The sequence below is a fragment of the Limulus polyphemus genome, unplaced genomic scaffold, assembly GCF_000517525.1.
Source record: "Limulus polyphemus unplaced genomic scaffold, Limulus_polyphemus-2.1.2 Scaffold1871, whole genome shotgun sequence".
NCBI classification, from domain to species: Eukaryota; Metazoa; Arthropoda; class Merostomata; order Xiphosura; family Limulidae; genus Limulus; species Limulus polyphemus.
The window spans coordinates 39,696-58,361 of NW_013667481.1; the positions used below are offsets into that span (position 1 = coordinate 39,696).

At 31.6% G+C, this 18,666-nt stretch overlaps 1 protein-coding gene across 1 annotated transcript in view; it reads left to right on the top strand.

Annotated features, from left to right (window-relative positions):
* Positions 1-18,666, top strand: part of LOC106465212 (para-nitrobenzyl esterase-like) — a 44,048-nt gene that overhangs the window by 16,616 nt on the left and 8,766 nt on the right. The window contains exon 6 of the mRNA XM_022393066.1: positions 14,360-14,515. Coding sequence (XP_022248774.1) covers positions 14,360-14,515 — 156 coding nt within the window. The remainder of the gene's footprint in view (positions 1-14,359; positions 14,516-18,666) is intronic.

The following is an 18,666-nucleotide window of genomic DNA, read 5'->3' on the forward strand; positions in this document are numbered from 1 at the left end:
GGTGAACACGGCAACTAGTCCAATGTGACTTTGCTCTGAAACAAACAAACAAACAAACACATATGTTGTTGTTCGTTGAATTAAACTTTGTGGGCTGGTTATCTGCACAAACATCCTGAATTTTGAAGTGATAGACTAGAGGGAAAGTAACAGTCAACATCATCCACCAACAACTCGTGGGCTACACTAATGGAATAGTGTGATTGGCCCATACACTTATAACACATCCATGACTCCAAACTTTGGAGCGCGTTTTTTGTTGTTGTATTCTATATATTGACTGGTCACTTTACTAATACCCCCCACCCTATATCAGATTACATTACTGTCGTAGTAATAAGAACATCACTCCAATGTGGATTAGACTCCACAAACCCCCAGTTCAGTTGCAGCCCACTGGTTGGGTCGTATGATCCACAAATGTTTGTAGAAGATTACGGAGGCGAAGGCAAAGTTCACTTTGAAAATGCTCAATTGTGTAGCCACATGGTGATCCTGTTTATCAAGAAAGGTGATGAATATCTGAACAACAGTTTCACTGAATACAAATGTGAAGAACGTGTACACTTGCCCTTTTGAAGGAACCAAAGAACCAAAGTCCAACATCATTTTCTACTGTCGAATAAATATATTTATATCTTATCACCAGCACAGAAAAGTATTTCATTATAACTAGTTTCTGTTCCTGTTTACGTTTGGGACTAGTAGTTTCATGACTGTCACGTGACAGTTTAATAATGACCGTTTCTCTAGTACGATTGGAGCTGGTTGGATCCTGACTACTGTTAGGGGAATCGGAGCCCGATGTCGATTATTTCATTCCTAGTTAAACCACCAACTTTGGGCGGCCATAGCTTTATCTAGTGACAAAAACATGCACCCTTTCGATTTCCACTTCTGACATCTTCTGAAACAGATGTCTGTGCGTGCACAGCTAGTTAAAAAAAAAACCTCTTTGTCAACGACGCTCCTATTTTACCTGCACTGAATATCATTGTTTCGTTGAATTTCGCACAAAGCTACTCGAGGGCCATCTGCATTAGCCGTTCCAAATTTTGAATTGATAGACTAGAGAGAAGGCAGCTAGTCAGTACCACTCGCCGCCAACTCTTTGGCTACTCTTACCAACGGATAGTAAGTTTGGCTGTCACATTATAACGCCCTCACACTTCAAAAGGCGAACATTTTCGAAATTCGACTCCGCAACGCGCAGATTGAGAGTCGAGCGCTCTAACCAAGTATTATTTTGTTTTGCAAGTTTGCAAAAATCTTGTTTATACTAATGGACTTGCAAAGTAATCATCATATGACCACACCTCTGTATTTATAGGGCTCAAGCTATGGCCTAAAGAGCGCATAGCCGGTATATGTATATTTGAAATAAATGTGGAGTTTCATAAGTCCATATGTGAATTGGTAAATTCTTGAAGGAACGTTCTTCTGATTGAGGGGTGAACGGTAATTAATTACAATACAATTTTTAGTTGATAGCAACTTTTACTAAGTAAGTGTCGCTCACATATCACAGCTATCAGCATATATTAAACACAAGCTGAAGTACCTGTTGAACGAGAGGATGAGACATATATGGGTCCCCTAGGGTGACGTAGAAGGATCAGATCCGAGCCCCGATTCTCAGTGCCGCTCTTCTTGGGGCCGTAAGGTTACATCCTAGGTTTGGTGACAATAGGGTTAGCGGTTCCCTAGTTACACTAAGGATTCAAAACATAAATACAGATTTTAAAGAATAAAGTTTAGAAAACTTACATTTTATAGAGATGACTTAGCCCTAAAAATGGCCGCAAACAAATAAATAGCAAGCATTTATTGAAGTGATTTCATGTCAGACTCCGCCATGTAATATCACAAATAATAGATCCTAGAAGTGTATTTATGCGTGACTAAGCTCACAAATAATAGATTCTAAAAGTGTCTTAATGCGTGACTGAGCTCACAAATAATATATTCTAAAAGTGTCTTTATGTGTGACTAAGCTCACAAATAATATATTCTAAAAGTGTCTTAATGCGTGACTAAGCTCACAAATAATAGATTCTAAAAGTGTCTTAATGCGTGACTGAGCTCACAAATAATATATTCTAAAAGTGTCTTAATGCGTGACTGAGCTCACAAATAATATATTCTAAAAGTGTCTTAATGCGTGACTAAGCTCACAAATAATATATTCTAAAAGTGTCTTATGTATGAGTAAGCTCACAAATAATAGATTCTAAAAGTGTCTTAATACGTGACTAAGTTTTTTAATATGTGAGTGAGCCATTATTCAGGATGAAAGATTGTTTAAAATATTAATATTTTCCGAACGTTTTAATTTCGTTGACAGAGGTTTTGTTTTGCAAAGCATAATAAAAACTCTTAAAAATGTACAATAACGACAAATAGTGGGTCATATTTCTGAATCTATTTGTATTCGTAAGACCAAAAAGTATTTTTAATAGTCTCGAAAACTGTTCTGAACACATTTTGTACGCATATACCTGGCTTCTTCTATCAAAATAAGAAGTACATCTGTTTGAGTGTTTTAAAAAAAAAACATTTCTTAACAAAAATATACCGTAAGCTGTTTAGGACTAACAGCTTTCAACGTACCTAAAAGTTTCGTGTTGGCAGAATTCAATAATCGCATTTAAGGATAAAACCATGATAACTAAATGCTACAAAAAAGTTTCTAGTTTCTACTGTAAATCCACTTTCAGGAAAACTAGCTAGAAAAAGTAACCCAAAGGTAAGTTTCTACATATTATTAGATATATCTTTAGAAGAATACTCTACATTCTGTTGTTTGTATGTTTATCATAAGCTGTTTTATGTAGGTAATATAAAATGTTGATATTCTATTTCGGTTTATTTAAGTACCATAAATATGAGTTTTGTATTCATGTTATATCTTTAAATTTCAACAACGTAAACATTATAACACGTATAACAAAACTCTACAATCTTTAAACTTTTATGTTTGTTCTCTTATTTCTCATTTTCTTCTTCCCGTTTCTTGGCTTCAAAAATTACTCTTCATGATGTAATTTTACAGATAATCTATAATAAAAACTTTCAAATACTACTTTTAAACTAAACTTAAATAACCTCACTTAATTATAAATATTTCAAAATTTACAAACTCAAAATACAACCCTTAAATAAATTAAATGGATTACAATGTAGTAAAAATATATTAGTTTAAGTATATCTAATATATTTATATATTACTTTAAATATATCTAATATATTTATATATTACTTTAAATATATCTAATATATTTATATATTAGTTCAAGTATACCTAATATATTTATATATTAGTTTAAGTATATCTAATATACTTATATATTAGTTTAAGTATATCTAATATACTTATATATTAGTTCAAGTATACCTAATATATTTATATATTAGTTTAAGTATACCTAATATATTTGTATATTAGTTTAAGTATACCTAATATATTTATATATTAGTTTAAGTATACCTAATATATTTATATATTAGTTTAAGTATATCTAATATATTTATATATCAGTTTACGTATGTCTAATATATTTATATATTAGTTTAAGTATATCTAATACATTTTCCATGGTTTCTATTCATTCCTTTATAATTATTTTTTTATTAAAACCATATTAATACTTTCTCCTGTTATTATAGAAAAACAAATTATTTCCATAATATTTAACAATCTAATACAAAATATACCTCTTACTGACTTTATTGTCCTTTTTTTACTTCTAGTAACAGTTTTTACTGTTTCACAGTTCCAATTAACCTCACTCAACTACTACTACTTCTACATTCTTACCTTTATCTATTTAAATTAGCGCCAAACAATTATGAAATATTTTTTTCCAAAATTCATCTTTTATGATTTAAATTAAACGCCAAAAAAATGGAAACACAAGAAAGTGTGATTGTAACAGAATTTTAAATATGCTCCAAATTCATTCAATAAAAACTTTACTAGCATATACTGGGCTTTTATTTGAAAATCTAACATGGAATTTACGGAAATTTAGTTTAAATCTTGAATTATATATTTCACCAAACTAGAATTTACCACAGATTACACATTGTAAGAAATATATTACATTTCTACAGTTGCAGTAAAATAAATTATTATTAATATTTTTTGTTTTGGTATTTTTAACATAACCTAAGCTACATAAACCATTGTTCTTTCTTACACAATTGAAAATACCTTTCTTAGAAATATCTCTCTTCTTAGGCTTATTCAGTAATATATATATATATATATATATGTATATATATACATATTTAAGTTGTCTTCTTAATAAAATAATTTTATTATCTTTAGAAACATCTTTCAGTTTTTAACTGCTATTTGTTTTGGTTCTACGACATTCTAAGGACGCAGCAATTAATTATTTAATTTTAAGGTTTACTGCTTGTATAGAAATTATATTATCGGAATATTGTAAAAGCAATCATTATCATATCAAAAAACATTGAATACGAAAATTACGTCATAAAATTTGTACCCGTGCAGACATAAATAATAGTGTACGTATTTACTGTGTAGTGATAGCCATTTTATCCAGCAAATTATTCAATTACTTTGTTATTCAGTTTTATTTTTTTATCAAGTTTAGTGCGATAATTTATTAGTTCACTGTAATTTTTGAGAATAGAGTATTTCACTGTAGTATTAAATGTTTTGTTTTAAGAACATAATTATTTGTATCTACATGCTATTGGTCATTATTTTAATTTTTGAGAATAAAGTCGTTCACTGTGCTAGGAAATGTTTTGTTTAAAGAACATAATTATTTGTATCTACATGCTATTAGTCATTGTGTCTATTAGTCATTGTTTTAGTTTTTGAGAATAAAGTCGTTCACTGTGCTAGGAAATGTTTTGTTTTAAGAACATAATTATTTGTATCTACATGCTATTAGTCATTGTTTTAGGGTAGGAAATGTTTTGTTTAAAGAACATAATTATTTGTATCTACATGCTATTAGTCATTGTTTTAGTTTTTGAGAATAAAGTCGTTCAATGTGCTAGGAAATGTTTTTTTTAAGAACATAATTATTTGTACTTACGTGCCAGTGGTCATTGTTTTAATTTTTAAGAGTAAAATTGTTCACTGTGCTAGGAAATGTTTTGTTTTGAGAACATAATTCTTTGCCTGCAGTAAAATGTCGTGATACCATTTGTTTTAATTATGTATCTACAAATGAAGCATCAATTAGTGCATATGCATGTAGAGTCTTTTAGTAATCATCCCAATTAAATGTTCCTACAAATCTTGCAAGTAGACTATATCGTTTGATTTCCGATGGAGAAACGAGGGTTAACAGATTACTAGAGATGTACAGCTTTTAGTCTGGTGTGATTATCCGAAAAATGTTATATTATGAGGTTTGGATATTGCTAATAATAACTTTTTAAATCAAAACATTTAAACAGAGAGATTAGTGAACCTAAATTGAATGTTACACCTTTTGTAGTGACTCATTGTTCAAATATAGACATTGATATTTTATTTGTTGATACACAATTAATACAAGTAGTAGATAAAAAACCGAAAGAGGTTTTCTCAGGTAATAAAATTATCTTATGAAGAGGACAACCTACAATTTTATATATATACTATTGAATAAGGCTAGAAAAGATATATATCTATGGAAGATATTTTCAGCTGTGACAGGATAAATTTTGGTTTATTTAATTTAGGTTAGAACTACAATAACAATAACGAACAATAATAAAGACATTTTGTTTTTTATTAATAATTTATTTAACTGCAATTTTAGAAATGTAAGAATATTTCTTAGAATGTGTAAACTGTGGTGAATTCCATGTTGATGAAATTGATAAATTAAAATTAAAGATGAAGATATACAATTTATAAGTCAGATGTCCCGAAAAAAAAGCCAGATATATGCCTGAAAACATTTTAATAAATGTATTTTGAGCAAACATAAAATGCTCAAAAAAAACCTATTTTCACGTGTTTCTTTTTTCGGCATGTAAGATAAAACAGAAAAGATGAAATTTCGAAAAATATTTCATACGTTTTAGCGCCACTTGAGTAAGGTAAGCTGGAGCTGTGCAGCATTAAAAACTATTACTAGAAACCACAGAAAACGACAATAAAATAAGTAATATCTTCTATCAAGTTATACAAAATTATGGAAATAAACTGTTTTTCTATAGTAGCAAGAGAAGGTATAATTAAAATAAAGTAATAGTGAGAAGAGGAGCATATTTTATAAAGTTAAGCTAATTCATTTTGACTATATCTGAATGTATTTCATTAATATAAGGATTGTATTTTACATTTGTATATTTTGAAAAAACGTGTATTTAATTCAAGTTATTTAAGTTTTGTTAAGAAAATGTAGTATTTAAAAGTTTTTAATTATACATTTTCTGTAAAATTACATACTGAAGAGTGATTTTTGAAGTCACGAAACTGATAGAAAAAAATAATAAAGAAAGGAAAACAGCATATTTTAATATTTTGTTATTTATATCCACAAGCAAAAACTTGTATTTGTTTTGCTTATATATATATATACATGTATATACTTGATAGTTTCCGAAATTAGAATTCTCGTGAATGATTAAATTTGAAAAGCGTTAAACTAAAGAATTCAAAAATATGTTAACTTAAAATGAAATATATATCTAGACAAGTTTTTATTTTTACATACTGATTAAATAGATTCTATGATTCTAAAGTTTATCTCTAAACTGAATCATAAATTATATTTCTGAAAAATGTAATCTTTTAGAGCATTCTTCAGTTGTTCTTCAGTCTCCTAGTTAAACTGAATATTTCCTTTAATCTTATCTGCCATTTCTATTACTCGAAATAACACTGAACGAGCTAATGAAATGAGAAATCCTTCGATACTCCTCCGAACGTGCTATTCTTTTTAAAATAAATCAAATTTAAGGTTCAATTTAGTATGATATCTTTAACTTAGATTTAAAACAAATAGTTTTACATCTTTTAGGCCTTTTCTGTGTATTTAGTCATTATTACTCGGGCTGTTTGATGATCTTTGGATATCTGTCTACCTAATTTATTTAGTTTTTACAATACGATCTAAATTATTATGAAGGGATATTCTTATAACTACTACAAACGTTATCCGTAGGTGTATTTGTATATATTTTTATATGATTGACTAAATCTATTTATATAATGAATTAACTTATTATCATAACTTTTAGTGGATACATTTCCTTTATCCAAAATATATTAAAAATTAAGAACAATTTTTTTTTAGATTCTTTATCGACACTAGAGAGGTAAATCACAATTATTAATAATTGAAGGTGTTTTTACCTGACGAATATCATTCATGTTCTAAAAATATATGTAGGAATTTATCAAATAAAGTAGTTTGTGATGGTAATATAAACTTAACATTTACAATGAAAAAAAAACTCATAAGCCTAATCCGTTTTGAATTTAAATTTTGTCTCTTCACATATAGAATTTCATATTGTTTCTCCTGAAGGAACACTTACGTTCCAAAGACTGTTGGTGTATTGTTTTTTATTTAATTGTTAGTTAGTTACTTGTTTGATGATACGTCTTATCCGAATATTAGTGAATCATATTTATTTTCTATAATTTCCAAAATGTCTAAGATCCAAATATTTCACTTAAAACTGTGGAATCTCGCATATATAAACCATATTCAACATGTATTGTGGAATCTCGCATATATAAACCATATTCAACATATATTGTGGAATCTCGCATATATAAACCATATTCAACATATATTGTGGAATCTCGCATATATAAACCATATTTAACATATAAATTAGAATCTCGCATACATAAACCATATTCAACATATAAATTAGAATCTCGCATATATATAAACCATATTTAACATATATTGTAGAATCTCGCATATATTAAACCATATTTAACATATATTGTGGAATCTCGCATATATATATACAAACCATATTTAACATAGATTGTGGAATCTCGCATATATATAAACCATATTTAACATATATTGTGGAATTTATAATTAAAGGATTAAAACTCATGAAACCATTGAAACGCAATGAAAAGAAGGTAATGAACATATAAGTAAAAAAAAACACAACAACTAGATTTAAACTCCTAATATTAGGATATCAAGCACTTCAAATAAAAGCTGTAGAAACAAAATGAAAAAACACCACGTGAGATCATGAAAACTTAAATCTTCATGATATTTTCTAGAATACAAACATTTCTTTCACAGATCTCAAAATAATGTTTGTATAGCTAAAGCTCCTTTAACCTATTAGACTACTGACGAAAATTAGCACTAATATATTAATCAACAGCTTAAAACAGAGATTACAGAGCTATTTTGTTGTGAATACAATTTGTAGTTTTACCAATACTTTAACATCCTGATAAAGCTGCCCCCCCCCAGTGGCACAGCGGTATGTCTGCGGACTTTCAACGCTAGAATCCGGATTTTGATACCCGTGGTGGGCAGAGCACAGATAGCCCATTGTGTAGCTTTGTGCTTAACTTCAAACAAACAAATAAACAAATGCTAAGCCTACCCCCAGTGGTACAGCGGTATGTCTACGGACTTACAACTCTAGAATCCGGGTTTCGATACCCGTGGTGGGCAGAGCACAGATAGCCCATTGTGTAGCTTTGTGCTTAATTACAAACAAACAAACAAACCTGATAAAACTGCCCCCCCCAGTGGCACAAACAAACAAACAAACCTGATAAAGGTGAAGATAGGAATCCGAGTTACCATATCGCTATCAATTATGTCCTCTTTCATCCGACTCTTAAGGCACAAATAGCTCGCCTTAAAATGCTTCTAGGCAAAGGAAACATAAGCTTGGTTTAAATCGAATATCTCCTTCATCATCGAGGGTTAATATGGGTATTTTAACAAACTGACTAATCGAATGGTTTTGGCTTTTATTGTAAATAGTTCGAAAAACGTCGTTACAAGGTAACCGAAATTGATCGTTCACTAAAAAATTGATATGTTTTAAATATTTTTCACGTATCTTTAGCAAATACTTTTGGGTAGAAACGTAGCTTGCACAGCGGTATGTTCATTTTGTAGCTTTGTGCTTAACTTCAAACAAACAAATAAACAAATGCTAAGCCCCCCAGTGGTACAGCGGTATGTCTGCGGACTTACAACTCTAGAATCCGGGTTTCGATACCCGTGATGGGCAGAGCACAGCTAGCCCATTGTGTAGCATTCTGCTTAACTTCAAACAAACAAATAAACAAATGCTAAGCCCCCCCCCCAGTGGTACAGCGGTATGTCTACGGACTTACAACTCTAGAACCCGGGTTTCGATACCCGTGATGGGCAGAGCACAGATAGCCCATTGTGTAGCATTGTGCTTAACTTCAAACAAACAATACGTAATATCCATTCATTCGTCATCCTCAGATTTCTCAGTTGAAAATCGAGTGATATATTTGTATCAGTAATTGTGCTTTATAAAAAAAAACAAATATTGTTATCGATCTGATAACAAAATGCAGTAACTTGGAAACCAGGTTTCGAAATGAGAGTGCAAATCTTATATTGCACACATTAAAGGTGAATAGGCTTGTTACACTAATAAAAAATGGGTGAATAGGCTTGTTACACTAATAAAAAATAGGTGAATAGGCTTGTTACACTAATAAAAAATAGGTTATAAAGTAAGTACCTCAAATTAAGTAAAACGTTAACGTTAAACTTTATTAAGTATGTGCAGTTAATGCTGATTTACTGCAACAGTAATAGAGTATATACGTACTATTTAACGTCTTGCGTTAATCTAGAAATGAGTGACGCCTCAATATATTTTTTTTTTTTTACTGCAGAGCATATAGGTTTTTCTATACGAAAAACTAATATTTTAATATCGAGTTATATATAAAATTGTCAATATAAGTTATCAACCGGGTTTACTTCTGTGAAAAATGTTAATAAATAATAAGTATTGTAGTAAATGCTAAAATACGCGAAAATTTTCAATTTTACCTATAATTTTCTAGTCTGTGGTCATCAATAGAAAAAGTCGTAGACGGTAACGCAGTTAACTAAGTGTCTTAACTTACCAAGTATACGAGAGTGACATTTTAAAACTAAAATGTTTAAAATGTAAGAAAAATTATCATAGCTAAATAAAGGCTGCTCTACCCCATTAGACGTGTCAGTTAAACTGGCTAAATGAAGGCTGCTCTACTCCATTAGACGTGTCAGTTAAACTAGCTAAATAAAGGCTGCTCTACCCCATTAGACGTGTCAGTTAAACTAGCTAAATGAAGGCTGCTCTACCCCATTAGACGTGTCAGTTAAACTAGCTAAATGAAGGCTGCTCCACCCCATTAGACGTGTCAGTTAAACTAGCTAAATAAAGGCTACTCTACTCCATTAGACGTGTCAGTTAAACTAGCTAAGTAAAGACTACTCTACCCCATTAGACGTGTCAGTTAAACTAGCTAAGTAAAGACTACTCTACCCCATTAGACGTGTCAGTTAAACTAGCTAAATGAAGGCTGCTCCACCCCATTAGATGTATCAGTTAAACTAGCGAAATGAAGGCTGCTCTACTCCATTAGACGTGTCAGCCGATCTATCATTTTATATATATATAGTTCTTATTAGTTTATTCATGTTATTATTCTCGTCTGCAATCCCCGTCGCCGAACATTTTAGCCAATTCAGCCGTGGGGGCGTTATAATGTAACTGTCAATCCTACTATTCGTTGGTAAAAGAGTAGCCCAAGAGTTGGGGGGGGGGGTGATGTTGACTAGCTGCCTTCCCTCTAGTCTGTCACTGCTAAATTAGGGACGGCTACTGCAGATAGCTTTCGTGTAGCTTTGCTCGACATTCAAAACAAGCAGACAAACTATAGAGCCTGGAAACGGTAACATATTAATGTTTTTCGTAAAAGCATCAATTTTATTTTATTTCAATGCATCTAATTCACCATTAAATTAACCCAAGTCAGTAAATGTGTACTACGTGAAAATTAGATGTATTGTTGTTTCAATTTCCCATCATTCCTTAAAAGAACAATTTTGTTTTGTTTTTTCTAACTTGTTTCAGTTTCCCATCATTCCTTAAAAGAACAATTTTTTTTTCTAATTTGAAACATAGCCGACTTAAGAAAACTATGTATATTTTGTCACCGGGTTTTGTATGCTACGAACTACCTTCTCCATAATCACTACCAGAAAATAGCGTTTGGCCGAAAATAAAAACACATGCAACTGTAGCCTGTTTGGCTCTCGGCAGCAAGAAATAAATGAAAATATGATCTCGTAAGCTTATAAATGTTTTTAGAAGAAAGGATAGAATAAGCTTCCTTCGTGTTTACAGACTATTTTCTCTCAGACTGTGTGATGTGTACCTCCCTGAAAGGGATTTGTGCAACTAGGATAACGTAAAGATCAGAAAAAAAAGAAATATTTACCCGCTGTCAGTATTACGAGAAAGAAAGAGCGTATATTCTAGTTACACGTTTTTATTTCCTCGTGCAGACGATAATACCATCTAAGAAAGACTGGAATAAAAAAATAATCCATTAAGTTTAACTAGCATGGGATTGTGATTTTAAAACATAATTTAAAACATCACTCAATGAAATACATTAAAAAAATTTTATTTATCAGTATAATCTCAAAACAATGATTGGTTGAAATAGATTAAAAAAATGTTATTTAACAGTATAATCTCAAAACAATGACTGGTTGAAATAGATTAAAAAAATTGTTATTTAACAACATCATCTCAAAACAATGATTGGTTAAAATAGATTTAAAAATTGTTATTTAACAATATCATCTCAGGACAATGATTGGTTGAAACAGATTTTTAAAAATGTTATTTAATATAATCTCAAAACAATGATTGGTTGAAATAGATTTAAAAAAATGTTATTTAACAATATAATCTCAAAACAATGATTGGTTGAAATAGATTAAAAAAATATTTAACAATATCATCTCAAAACAGTGATTGGTGGTTTGAGTTAGAATTAAAACAATTCTTTTGAGACTGAGCAATGAAAAGTTATTTATCCATATAGCCTGAGCATGGCCAAGTGGTTAGGGCGCTCGACTCGCAATCTGCTTTGGGGACGTTATAAAGTGACGGTCAATCCCACTATTCGTTGGTAAAAGAGTAGCCCAAGAGTTGGCGGTGGGTAGTGATGACTAGCTGCCTTCCCTCTAATCTGTCACTGCTAAATTCTGGATGGCTAGCGCAGATAGCCGTCGTTTAGCTTTGCGCGATATTCAAAACAAGCAAACATACTATACAACCTGGAAACGGTAACATATTAATGCTTTACATAAAAGTATCAATTTCACTTTTGGGTGCGAGAAGAAAATACCAGGATGATTTCTATCTAATTATAACCTGTAAAGTTCGGCGTGTTTTTTGGTTTAAATTGAAACATCTACTTGAACTTCACGATAGTTTTATGTTGTATTAACGAGGCGTAGATTACCAAGCAAAAGATGCAATGATAAATACATGATTTTAATTATCTATTGTTTAGTCAATTAGTTTCTCTTAAACTTTTGCTATTATACTGAATATATGAAGACAAGAATTATTATTATTTTCTGACAGAAGTTTGTATGATTGTTTTGGGGAGTTTTTTATTAAAGCAAAGTAAAGACTGAGAGGCGCTATTGTGAAATGAGACACAATATTTTTTTCTTGCTCAAAAATGAATTGCTCCGCTCCCAGTGGTATAGCGGTATATCTGCGGACATCCAATGCTAGAATCCGGGTTTCGATACCCGTGGTGGGCAGAGCACAGATAGCCCATTGTGTAGCTTTGTGCTTAACTTCAAACAAACAAATGCTAAGCCCCCCAGTGGTACAGCGGTATGTATGCGGACATACGACGCTAGAATTCGGGTTTCGATACCAGTGATGGGCAGAGCACAGATAGCCCATTGTGTAGCTTTGTGCTTAACTTCAAACAACACATGCTAAGCCCCCCAGTGGTACAGCGGTATGTCTGCGGACATACGACGCTAGAATCCGGGTTTCGATACCCATGCTGGGTAGAGAACAGGTAGTCCATTGTGTAGCTTTGTGCTTAACTTCAAATAAATAAATAAATAAAAAATCACATAATGGACTATCAATACATACTTGCTTCAATAGTAGCTGATTTCTTAACTTTAAAATAACTGTTATGGCTAATGAAGCTAGGGAGAAGACATGATACTTCTTCCAACAAGTAGTGCTAAATGATTGTGACTATACTACAATTTTATGTCAGACAAAAGCTCTAGTACAATATTTCGCTATACTCAATCATTCCAAGTGTATATATATATTCAAGGAGAAATTAGCTTCCAGTTCATAATAGTTTCTGTGAACCATTATACAACCCCTTAACTTGGGCATGACCTTCGCCCCAGAGGAGCACGCTATGGATCGGTTTGGTTTGAATTTCGCGCACAGCTACTCGAAAGCTATCTGAGATAGCCGTCCCTAATTTAGCAGTCATAGACTAGCGGGAAGGCAGCTAGTCAACACCACCCACCGCCACTCCTTGGAGTACTCTTTACCAACGAATAGTGGGATTGGCCGTCATTTATAACGCCCCCACGGCTGAAAGGGCGAGCATGTTTGTTGACGGGGATTCGAACCCGCATCTCGCAGATTACGAGTCGAGCGCCCTAACCACCAGGTATCTATCTATGGAATGGCTACTGTTATACGAAGCAATAATTAATTCAAGTTTACGACTATGGATGTGAAAAAAAGTAGGACAGAGGAAAACATTTGCTAAAGATATTGAAAATAATGTATAAGCGTGAACACATTTGAAGAGTGTAATCTCCTTCGTTAAAAGCAAAAAGGCTAAACCTAAAAGTTTGTGAAAACTGACCAATCAGATGTGAAGAATGATAAGCAATGAAACAGCAGAATGGTGAAGGTTCAGTAGGAGGTTAATAAAATATGAAGATATTTAAAACTAAATGTTTCAAAATAAGAAGAAGAAGAAGAAGAAAAAGAGACAAATATGTTGAAAAATAAAAAATGTATGGGAATAAAACATGTTCAAAAAGTAAATTAACCCCTTTATATTAACTTAAAACCTTCGGAGTTAATAAGCATTAAATGTTTATATTAAGTTATTGTTTATTATTACGCACAAAGCAACACAAAGGGCTAAATATTGTTCAATAATTCTAATAAACGAATTTTCAGAACTGATATTTATTTTTGAACAAAAAAAAATGTAAGAGCTATTGAGTATTGATGAACAAAAAAAAATACTACCTCCATGGTTACATAAAGCAGCACATCCCTCTATAATTATGTTCATGCATATTCTATTTAGGAACTTCGGCTCAAGCAGTGGAATTCTGGCCAGGTCCTGACGACTTACGTCACTGGTCGTGGAGAAGATACAAGAAATATGTTACAACCAGCTTAGACAGTTTTGGTCCTCGCATTGCTCATTTAGCCCTTCATTTGTACAATGCTTCAGACACTAGTAAGTACCTGTAGATAAGTATTTATTTTTCTCTGATAACTTTATATATATATAAATATATGTGTGATGCATTGGCTTAAAACGTATATGTGAAATACTTAAAAATATCCATTTATTTTGACCCTTATAAAACTCTTAAGAATCTAAAACAAACTGTTTTCGTCTACGAATGTGCTCTCGTCATGTATTGTCAAGGCTTAACCTTTGTCTCTTGTTTAGCGTTTCGAGTTCTTTGAAACGTTGAAGCATTAAAATATTCAGTTTATAGATTATTTAATGATTCCGTTACAAAGAGATATAGGTACATTTTGAAAATTCAGCATGATCTTGCACAACAGTTGTCAATGTCTTAAATATTGTTGCTCCATAATTAAAGTGCATGAGCATTCTTTGAAATTTCGTGCAATTTGAACCAAGTAAGCCTGATGGTGTTCGCCAGATCTCGTTCAATAAACATTGTATACCAGTTCAACCTATGAGAGACCAACAACAACAGTAATACTATTCATCGTTTATATTTTTCACACATTATTAGCCTAATTAAAACGTTTCACTGAATGAATGAATATGACATCTAAACCAGGGGCTCAACTATCCAATAGTATCAGTTACTGCTGATATTGGTACACCAATTTATGTACATACATATCCTACGTTATATCTAGCTGTCCACAAGCTGCAAAATATGTGACAGATCATATAATAAGAGCATAATGTGTCAAAAGTATTATTCCATGTATGTATCTATCTATGTATGTATAATACACAGAACAACACATGTAACACAGAATGTATAGTAATGATACAACATTCAGCATATGAGTATTAACAATATCATATAAAAGACAAGTTAATAACAACTATTTTCAACGACCAAAAGGGTGTATCAAAATAATATGATAAACTATGTTTGAAATAATTTATACACGTGATAGTTTTCATTCGTTTTACACGACGATTACTATCTTTCGAGTGCATCTGTGAGTTGTCTGTATCTTTCTTTCTTTCATCAGAATATCAGCATGCTGTGACATATATATTCACATGGAATGCTTGATTAAATTACAATGGGTGGTAGGAGTTCTGTATAACCCTACTTTTTGTGCCTTATATCAATCAGTCTAAGGATCCTAAACTTCCTTGCACTGTGTGTAAAATCTGGTTTAAGCTGAACACTGAATTTCTTTATGTTGTGGTATATTCACAAAATGCTATTCTCCAGCGTTTGTTTTAATTATTTAACGTTTTGTAAACACTTGTTAGATTGTTATAATTTTTAGTAACATATTTATATCAATATATGTTTCCAGTGTGAATCCGAACTAAAAATTCTTTGCTTTTTTTTGTCCTTTCACTAGTAATTATTGGACATAAAGATAGGAATACTGCTCATTGCTGAAACAGAAAAAATATTTCTAATTCCTCGCACAATTTATAGAATAATAATGTTACAAATGTCTTTAATAAATAATTGGGCAAATAAAATACAACCTCAAAGTTGGGCTCTCATTTTACTAATCATTACTTCGTCAGGACTTTTGTTTTTCTTTGTAGCATATTTTTCTTAATTTCTCAGAGTTTTGCACCACTGAAATCTTCTTACGACATTAGTAAAGTATTGCTAAATGAGCATTCAAGTCAGCAGCTGTTCTTAACAGTGTGTTTCTGACATGGCTAAGTAGTTAAGCTATTAATGTAAGAAGAAATAACTTTGCTTTATCTTTTAAGAATTCAAATGAGAAACATCTGGCAGGCTTCCTTAAGGCAGCTTCTAACTCACACAATTTACTCTACGCCAGACTCTGTGGAAAGGGAAGGTAGTATTTAAGTGAATGTTATATGAGTTTTAATTTTTATTCAGTTTTAATATATATTAACCTCTGTAATTTTCCATAAGTCAGAAAATCAGTACAAAGGTAGAGTTAGTCTACTTAATGTCAACGTTTTCTGTAAAATCAAAATCTTTTTAAATATAAAAACGTCAATTTATCATTAACCACAATGAAATTGACTATGCAGTATGCAGCATACCAAGTGTTTTGTAATTTTACATAAAATATTTCAAATTTTTTCTGCATATATTGCAAGTGTATTTATGTTTAACATAGGATGTCGGTCAATAAAGTAACTATGTTTCTTTCATCTGATCTACCTATTGTTCAGGGTCATGCACCAATATTGTCATGTACACCTCCTCAGTGCCTACCTTATTCTTAGGTGAAATTGAAGCACTTGGGAATACTATGTAATGGGTGAGAAGGAGGAAATTTGCTTTTTATTTCTTGATCAGTAGATTTTCCTGTGTTCTTCTAATATATTGTGTTACTATGTCTTAAAAAGCCACATACTTGAGGAAACTGTATTTTCCATTGGTCAAACACTTATAACCAGGAGGAAACGTTAGGTACTGAAGGAAATGGATGTATGAAAGAATATTAGGATGTCACAAAAGTTCTCTTTTGGATGTTATGCTACAAAAGGAACGAGTGACTGAGGGTCATTGTGGTGACTTGTTGTCATTCACCAACGGAATATCTCAATTTTGGCTTTGGCCAATGCCTTCTGCAACTAGCTTGAGAAGAATGGTGTTGCTAATGGTGGATAATATTTGCCAGCTTATAATTTTTTTTTTTTGCTGGCAGATGAGACATTAGACATTGACTGGTGATTATGGTGATCCATGGGACAGTAGTGACACTATTTGGCAGGACATATATGGCTAGGGTGATCATTTTGATTTTTAGGAGCAGAATCTGAATACTTACCTTCGACCTTTCAGCTTGTTATTAGTCAAGAGTCCACAGGAGAAAGGGTTGTCATATCAACAGGTTTTCTGTAAGAAATACTAAATACATTTCACCTTCAACATTTAAGGGTGCAGCTAATGAGGATTTGGTTTTCATGGTGTGAATGATTGCTTATGTATGAATTTTAATAAGTCATAGGTTGCTGATCTAAACACATTATGAAAGCTTTTTTTCCGAGCTTTTCAATAATAAATGCCATATGGCTTTCAGTTTAGTGGGGATTTTCATGGATATTGGAACAAAGTGATAAAAGATTAGTTTGATGGCGTGTTTCTAGAAGAAAGGGTGTTTGTGAAAAACATTTGCAACATTTACAGTCCTCAATTTTTTAATCTTGCAATAAAGCATATTTTATTATTTTATACCTTCCCTTGAGTTATATAGTTAAAAATAATAGGAAAAGAAATGTATTTTATGGAACAAGATGAGAAAGTTTTAGATAAATCACTTTGCTTTCGAACATATCAAGTTTCATTTTCCTGGAAAGGCGGTGTGTTAAGCCTTGTTTGCATTAAGCCTAAATAACTAATTAATGAAAAAAGAAAATCAATAGAAATAAATATATAAAAATTAATATGAAACTGTTTAAAACATATTAAATCGGACCTTATTAATAATAGCAAAAAAAATCAATTTTGTCATTTGCGTAAAGTAAGAAATTTACTTTATTGTACGCCAGTGATTAATATGCACAGTGAAACTGAGTGATATTTTTTGAATAAAAAAAACATTTACAGTTTTGTAAGGTAATAACCTTATTGGAATGTTTTGAAAGAAAAATGTATTTTTTTTTCGAAATTTCAGAGCTATTAATTCATGTAGATATGACGTATAAAAATGATATTTTATTTGCAGAAACCACATAATGTGTAAATGCAATTATAAATTTCAGACTATTTCATCCAGTTCTTTCTTATTTGCAATGCAAGAAAACAAGCAATAAAACAAGTGTGTTAAATAAACACTTCTGACTCTCGTAGACTCAAAGTGATCTTCCCATATTTCATTTCACAGTGAGATAAGTGGAAATATCACCAGCAAGCTGTAGCTACTGTCCTTTTGGCTCTTGAATCCTAAAAGAACCATAAGTGATGGTTAACTAAGCTCTCTCAGGTCTGAGTACAGCCACCAATTTGGACAGTCAACACCAATTTCATTCTAGCAAAAGGTATAATCTGGTATAACTGGAGAGGTACATCTCCAACTACTCCTAAGTAATGCCAAACACAGAATGGATATATAATGGCTGGAGACGGCTTAAATAGGTGATGAAGAAAACTTTAATATAAGCTTAACATGACAGCAAATGTACAACGTTTCGACAAGGTTTCGACCTGATGATGA